This window comes from Apium graveolens, chromosome 7 (genome assembly GCF_009905375.1).
Source record: "Apium graveolens cultivar Ventura chromosome 7, ASM990537v1, whole genome shotgun sequence".
Classification (NCBI taxonomy): Eukaryota; Viridiplantae; Streptophyta; class Magnoliopsida; order Apiales; family Apiaceae; genus Apium; species Apium graveolens.
The window spans coordinates 50,617,066-50,625,109 of record NC_133653.1 but is presented as its reverse complement, the minus strand read 5'-3'; the positions used below and the strand labels follow the sequence as shown (position 1 = coordinate 50,625,109).

General features: G+C 32.6%; 1 protein-coding gene across 19 annotated transcripts; it reads right to left on the bottom strand.

Moving 5' to 3' along the window:
- Nucleotides 1-2,191: 2,191 nt before the first annotated feature.
- On the bottom strand, nt 2,192-6,449 carry LOC141671873 (TNF receptor-associated factor homolog 1a-like). 19 transcript variants are annotated; one of them, XR_012555281.1, is made up of 6 exons: nt 6,165-6,449; nt 5,668-5,863; nt 4,414-4,529; nt 3,730-3,818; nt 3,569-3,604; nt 2,192-3,198 (listed from the first exon to the last, which is right to left on the bottom strand). XR_012555281.1 is itself a non-coding variant. In XM_074478297.1 (4 exons), the coding sequence occupies exons 2-3, from the start codon at nt 5,846-5,848 to the stop codon at nt 4,417-4,419; spliced, it is 294 nt and encodes a 97-aa protein (XP_074334398.1). In that variant the 5' UTR covers nt 5,849-5,863; nt 6,165-6,449; the 3' UTR covers nt 2,192-3,818; nt 4,414-4,416. The 19 variants fall into 19 exon arrangements, 2 of the variants coding, with proteins under 2 accessions (XP_074334398.1, XP_074334396.1); XR_012555273.1 differs by having other exon boundaries at nt 2,192-2,495; nt 2,936-2,985; nt 3,082-3,818; nt 4,435-4,529; XR_012555274.1 differs by having other exon boundaries at nt 2,192-2,985; nt 3,082-3,198; nt 3,569-3,818; nt 4,435-4,529.
- Nucleotides 6,450-8,044: the final 1,595 nt, after the last annotated feature.

The following is an 8,044-nucleotide window of genomic DNA, read 5'->3' as shown; positions in this document are numbered from 1 at the left end:
ACAGCAAGCCATCATGTTGTTATTTGAGAATGTTTGCAGGATATAACAGCTTAATGTCATTGCTGTTTAAGTATCATGACAGCAAGCTATCATAAGACAGTAATCTATTTCAGCAAGCTATGATCAACTATGTCAGAATAACAGCAAGCCAAGATGCACAGTCCAAATTCAACAAGGAAGTCGAATTTTATGGAGATTTTATAGGATCTTCATATATATCAGTTGTAAGGACTTCTCTAATAAATATACGTGCATTATATATATATAGAGCTCAATTATAAATCGTTTTTAATCATTCAAATTGATTTCCTAAAGAATAGGAGTTTGTTTCTCTTTCAAACTCTTTCTTCTATCTTCTGATTAAAACATTTTATCCTCTACAAAATAGAAGAGATATTTTCTGTACGTTGGACATCTTTCTTTCTCTTCTATCTAACGTACACATGAACGTTGGAAACCATCCTAACGATCTTAAACGGTAGAATTGGATTCTAGCCGTTGTAAGTTGTTGAGAATGTTTCAAATGTTAATGTGTGGTTATATATATATATATGGTTTCTTGCAGTTTTTAAAAGAGGACAAATTTGCAAGCAAGAACACATACAACTCCTGATCTTTATTGTTTCTAAAATACTCTCGAGCTCTAAATATATACACGTGTTTCATCTTAGAGAGAGTTTATAGTTTGAGTTGTAAACTTTATCATTGATTTGTATTGTTCAAATTGTATTGATTAGTTGCTGGATAAGTTGGGTAGGGAAACAAGGGTTTAGTGGTACTTGCTAGAGGAGTTTGTACTACGGGGTAGTATAGTACTTAGAGAGCAGGTTCTTAAACAGGGTTTCAGCAAGCCATTATCAGCAGCTGGGATAAAGGGAGATATATTGTTGTATCTTGTAGTTGTAACCTTCATTGATCAATAATATATTCTCTTACCAAGTTGGTAAGGGACCAGGACGTAGACCATAGGGGCTTAGGGGTCGAACATGGCTAAAATTCTTGTGTGTTTTATTTACTTTCCTGCACATTATTTTCTGCATTGCATTTAGTCATATCAGCTTACTATCATTGTCAAATTATAGTTCTGTTGGTAAAATCTCAGTAAGCCATTTTCGGGTAAAATTTAAAAGTAATCATAATTAGCCATAATCACCTATTCACCCCCCCTCTAGGTGTAATTTCAATTCTTATTATTATTATTGTTATTCTTATTATTGTTATTGTTATTCTTGTTGTTCTTATTATTGTTATTCTTGTTGTATTTTTATTCTTCTTCTTATTGTTATTGTTATTCTTCTTCTTATTGTTATTATTATTATTATTATTATTTTTATTATTGTCATAAGCAGGTTTATATATTATGTGTGTATGTTGTGAACCCCAAACTTTGACCCGGGTTTGGAGGCGCCACATTCAATCGTCTATATTGTCCTCTCACTTTGTCCATCTATCTGGGGATGGTAAGCCATACTTATATTTAGTCTCGTTCCTAAACATTCCTGGAAACTTTTTCAAAATCTTGATGTGAATCTTGTGTCCCTATCTGACACAATTGAAACTGGCACTTCATGTCTAACCACTACTTCCTTCAAATATAAATTGACTAATTTCTCTATGGTGTACTTGTCATTAATTGGAAGAAAATGTGCAGATTTGGTCAATCACACTACTAGAAAAAGTAGAATAAACATCGGCTAAAAATCGATGTCTATGAATAAAAAAATCTGATGTCTTCGTGGGTGATGTTAAAAACCCTCATTTAACATCAGTTTTCAAAGATGTTAAATTTCTAATGCATATCTAATCTTCATATATTATCATAATATGATATTTTTATCAATTTAAACATATGTGAGATAAGCAAAATATTTCCATTTACCCATTAAACTGATATTACTAATACCAGTAACAACGGTTTTCAAGATAAACTGATGTAAACCTAACTTTTGACATCGGTTCTTTATTTCAAACCGATATCTATTGATGACAAACCGATGTCTATAAAGCTTAATAACATCATTTTTCTATTTTAAGATTTGTTTTAGTATTTAACATCGATTTTAATCAGTATTGTTGATGTCAATGTTCAACTAAAACTGATGTATTAAGCTTTGACATACATCATTTTCCAGTGTAATGATGTATGTACCTGTTTTACTAATGCACATTTTAAAAATATAGATGTCAAAAATTTGTCAAACCAATGAACTACCAAAACCAATTGCTGCATAATACCAGTTATCTATAAATCTAACAACCAATATTCAAACATCTGGTACAACATATTCATCTAATCCAAACATCAAGTACTACACATATCCATCAATTTATTCTATTACTGTCTATACAAAGAATTTGACTAGGTATCGAAAATACTGACAACGAAAACCAAACAGGAAGGTAAGCAAAACTTTTCAGGAGCAGTGAAGATCTTTAGTTATCATGTATTTAAGATATTTAAGAGAATGATCGGCAATGTAAGGAAGGTCACAGCTCTGAAAAGAAAACAAGTGCAACATAACATCAGAGAGGTTGAGAACATTATATCTTGAGAACATTATATCTGTATTCATATCAACAACAGAAATAAGAAACTACATGTTGACCGGAGGCATACATTTCCAGAAAGTGAAGATATAGACATAACATATAAAAATAGCCCGGGCTTTAGTTAGAAGTCTTCATACCAGACTCGACGCATTAAATTTAAAGACCTATTAAGAGCTATGAAACTAAATTTAACTGCAAAGATAGTATAAAATCCATGAAATGAGAACCATATCATATGTAAATATATGTAAATAACGGAGACCTGTTAAATTTCGATTAATACAGTGCCATTTTCCCGCTAGTACAAGTGATTTTAAACTATAATCATTTAACTGAGAAAGTAATCTCATTTAGCAAAAAATAAGGAAACAAGCCGAGAGCTAACCAAGTAGATTAATTCACATTTATGGTGATTCAGCAAATAACTTTGAAGCCCTGCATCCAGAATCAGTCGGTGCAGTGTAGCAGTAGGTTAATTACAATTTGATAGCTGCAAACTATATTTATATAGTTTGATTTTAAGTTATTTACCTCCGTCCTTCCTAGTAACATTGTAATAGCACGGTAAAGGATATGAAAACATGCCAAAAAGAAGATGAAGATATGTAACTGGTGAACTCCATCAACAGATACAAGCGGTTGGTAACCCTATTTAAAAAAAATTGCATTAGTAAACCATCTGAAATTTAAAGTTACACCTCTGTAATGCAGGACACAAACTTCAAGTTTTACATATGGAATGAGCCTATGATGAATGTAAACTATATTTTGTTAATAATCCGATGACTTTTTAACCTATAGTACCACCACACCCTTACAGATCAACACTTTTGTTGGAAACAATTTGGTGCAGTAGTTAATAAGCAAGAACATCTGGTGCAGTAATTAATTAGCCTAACATTGTGGTAGGTAACCAGGCATACGGATTTGTACATTATACCATAAAGTACTATTTTGCATCATAAAATAAATATAAGTCTCTTTACCCTACAGAATATCTAAGCAAGCACCAACTAACCAGAATACTTGGACTTCTTTGGATCTTTGTTCACAACTGCAATTGTAAATTGTGCAAAATGACTCCATCCTCTTTTAATGCATAAGAAATCATAGATTAAATCAAAGACATAAAAAATCATTATCAAGCAACTATGTGGACATTCCATCTTATAATATTACCTGGAAGAAGCTTGTCATGATTGGCAACACAAAGAAACAAGGAGAGATGATTGCAGACATCACAGCCTTGGGGATAAATCAAGATATACCTGTCAAAATGATTGAAGGTTTAACTATTTTCTGAGATAGATCCATTAGAAATTGAAAAAAAGGTAGTGACTCTTAACCGTCTTTGATGATTTATCAAAAATTTAAAGCAAAATTCATAACATAACTTTAATATGGCATTTCATACCACTTCTAATTGTATAAACCTGACATAAATATAAAAATGTCAAAAGCAGGGTGCATGAGTTGTATGACATAAATTTTCAGCATGCCCAAACTAATTCTAACTTGGAGGAAATAATCACTGCCCTCCTGATTTTAAAAGCCAAACACGTACTAGATACACATTCTCAATTATGAAAAAAGAGTTGTATAGTAAAAATTTGTAACAAAACCACTCATATCTTATTCAATTCAATGCATTTAGTTACCAACATTAATTCGTAATAAGCCACCAGAATTTATTACTTATACATGCTTTATTTTCATCCTCGAAGCCGTCTACACAGCACACAGATAAGATTTTTAATCCACACTACACAAAAATAATAAGTCATAATAACATACAATATAAGAAGGTAGAACAGGAAAATAGAGAAAACAAATGTTTTCCAGTAACTAATGTGAAAACAAGACCTATCATTTGTATCCGCCAACCTCAAATGCATTACTTCGAAGTTCCCTCTTGTTGATTTGAGAAAACTTGTCTATCTTCCATGTATACCTCCCATACAACTCAGAAGGTTTTTGCCCTGCAATGTATTGAAGGAACTGATGAATGAACACAACAACAATATCAAATAATTTGAACTTACACAAAGAACTGCTATGCTACTAGCCAGAGCAAAGGAATTTAAAATTTTTAACTAAATTTAGAATTCTGGAACAGAACTTATGAAAGTTATAAAATTTGAGGAATAATGTCAAAACATAGGCTATTGCAAATACCTAGTCATCAATAAGGGGATGTAATTTAAAAATTGAACCACTTATAAAGTATGATGAATACAGGAAATGGAGCATGTTTAGAGGTAACAAAGTATTCAATTTGATTTAGATGTCAGGAATTTTTTTATACAGTTTTAAGAACTTTAAGAACAATGATGCTATTGCAACACTAACGCATATACATTTAATAAGATAAAGTTGGACTCTATAAATTCACGAGAAAATGGATTGTCATCTGTCGTTTTCAATCCTCAATGGTATGCTTGGATTTTGTAACCCACAAACATGGAAAGATTTTCAATCGTAAGAAGTTATTAACTTATTGTACTTATACAGGTACGAAAAGATACAATTACGCAATAGAAAGATTCTTGTGATTAGGAAAAATTAGGCATTTAACACAAATAGAAAAAACACACACTTCAATGTAAATCACAACTTCTCCAATTTTGTCAGCATCTGATTACCTGATCGCTAAAAATTGAATACTTTCTTGGGGCTATACTACCACCAATATACTATCAAAGGTTTCTCCTTCATCATGTAACACATTCCTATATAATTTCCCCCCAGGACAATCAATGACCAAGTAAATCTAAACATGGAAGCTTCTCAATTGAATAGTAACTGACATCAACAATGTCTTAACTGAAAAAACATATGCCCCCTGTCTTCATATAATACACGTAAAGACAATTATACAAAATCAATACCAAAACACTTCGTGAGTTAACTGTTAGATGTCAGTATTATGATATGTTTTAACCAAAACACAAAATTTTTAACACATACTCATAACTGCACCAGAATTGGCATCCTAGTCTCTACACTTTGTAAAATACACCAAGAAACTTGAGAACATACTTTCTTTCACTAAAATAGCTTCCACCAATTACCTTAAACGGTACTTTACACACTATATAAGGGAAAATAAGCACATACCACATTCATCATCGTCATCAGTATCCCAGTATGGAGGTGAAGTCGAAGGTGATCCATTTTCCACATGCTCAGAAGCCCGCCACTCTGCCAATGCTTCACTTGATTGGCAACGTTGCTGCGTACTTGATATTCCCTCCAATGACCTTCCACCTCCAGACTCTTCACTTGCAGTCCCAGCCATTCCCAGTAAAACCCCCTGCAATAAAAACTTCCTCAATCTCAGCTACTAAACAAAACATCAAAGAAAACACGTAAACTCAATTCACACTAATGCAATAGCATAAATTTTCTCTTTCATATATTCATAAACAACTCTCCGTTCAAATTCAAATAGCGATTGAGACAACAATAAAACAATTAAAAAAATTACCCAATTTAGAGTAAGATGCTCAATCTAACATGCACAATTAAAAGCAATCACTAAACTAATTAAAAAAATACAAAATTTGGGTTTCAATTTTAAACCCCCAATTCTAAAATTAGGGTTTGACGCTTACCGAATTCAAATTTTAATCACCGACTTAGATTTAACCTCGATGTTAGCTTTAAACTCCGACTCGGACTTTAAACTCCGACTCGAACAACCTTCTACGACCCTTTAAATTTTGACGAGAGCATATTGAGAGATAGAGAGAGCAGAGAGCACAAATAGGGATTATTCGATACAGAGAGAGGCGGGGAGAGAGAGAGTGAGAGAGAGATGGAGAGCATAGTCGAGCAGAGAGAGAGAGAAATCGAGAGTTGTTGACAAAATTGAGAGAGGAAAGAGATAAGATTTAGATTTGTTTGGTTTTATGTTTTATGTTTTATGTTTTAAGAGTGTATTAATTTTAATTTTTAATTTTATTTTAATGTTATCTTGAAAAGAGGGGGATCCGTGACTTGAAATTTTGTTAAAGGCAAAAAAAGACAAAAATTGAGGGGGAAATTTTCAAGAGGGAATGAATTATTTGGTTAGGGGGAAAAGGGGGAGGCGCGCTTGATAAATTTTTTGAAACAGACTTATAACATCAATTGGTCTAAAAAACCGATGTGTACCTTACAAAAAGACATGGGTTGAATAAAACCGATGTAAAAAGCACCTTTTACATCGGAGCCAACAGCAACCGATGTTTAAGAGGTGATGTTTATTCTACTTTTTCTAGTAGTGTCGATCAACTATAATCCAGATGGCGTCATAGTTAGTCTTAAATCTTGATAATACGACAATGAAATCCAAAGTGATATGTTCTCATTTCCATTCTGGGATCTCTAAGGGTTGTAGCTGAAAGGAATATGTCCTAAGTCCAATCGTGTATTAGGATTTAGGAATAACTTTTATGTAATCTGTTTTGATTTCATTGATATTAATAAAGACTTGTTTGGTTTTTATTATGGGCTCTATCTATTTAAGTGTTTAAATAAGATATACCATAGTTTAGAGTAAAGCTTTTTATGGATTATGATGAGATCATAATAGTGAGACCTAAAAAGATGATAACTCTAAACTTAAATAGTTCCTGATCATAGGATTACTAACTGGTAATTAGTAATCCGCAAAGATCGGTACATACTATGCTTGCTTCGTTATGAAGGATGTCTGTTCTCATAGACATTTGTGTGGTGACACTATAGCTAGTATGTAGGTGTTTATTATGGAATAAGTTCACTGAACATGACTCGCACAGCTGAACAACTGATGGAGTTCACTCACGTGTCAGCAGTTGTTCACATAGTGATAGTTGTACAAGTATCCTTAGACTTGAGGTCATCATAGTCATCTTGTGTACACTGAACTATGCTTTGGTTTAGTTCTTAGTCTCCAGTGACAATTATTAGGGCTCTTCTGGGTATAGGAATTTGTACACGAAGATAGTGTATGATCAATAAAGGATCTACCCCTTCCAGTGAAGAAAGCGAATGTTCAAGGCTGATCCACTTATGCTAGTTCAGGAATCTCTGGCCAGAGTGAATGAAATTAGAAAGGAGTTTCTAATTTGCATAGAACTACGCATAGTAAATGGTAAGCAAGTGATTGAATTAGATAGGCTTGACACGAGATCCATGCCTTGTATTTAATCGGGACATTGTAGGATAGAAGGAGTTTATTGTACGGTAACTATTCACTGACAGGTTCTTGGTATTCTAAGCAGTGAATTCATATTATCCGGATAGTCGCGATATGTTGAGAAGCATCACTCACGATGTAGAATAAATGTGATTAATTAATTAATCATATTTAATAAATTAGAGAATTTATATAAATAATGATAAAATAGTTTTATTATTATTTATTTCTACTACCGGCTTAATATTGAACCTACAGGGTCACACCATAAAAAGAAAATGATTTTATGGTGGAGGAATTAATTAATAATGGCTAATAATTATTTATTTG

Bases quoted from the DNA above. Each gene is read 5' to 3' on its own strand.
- LOC141671873 (XM_074478295.1), bottom strand. From the start codon at position 5,848: ATGGCTGGGACTGCAAGTGAAGAGTCTGGAGGTGGAAGGTCATTGGAG. The intron at 4,530-5,667 runs GTATGTGCTTAT...AATACATTGCAG, and splicing joins TGATGACGATGATGAATGTG to GGCAAAAACCTTCTGAGTTG. The intron at 3,819-4,434 runs GTTGGCGGATAC...TCATTTTGACAG, and splicing joins TTCGAAGTAATGCATTTGAG to GTATATCTTGATTTATCCCC.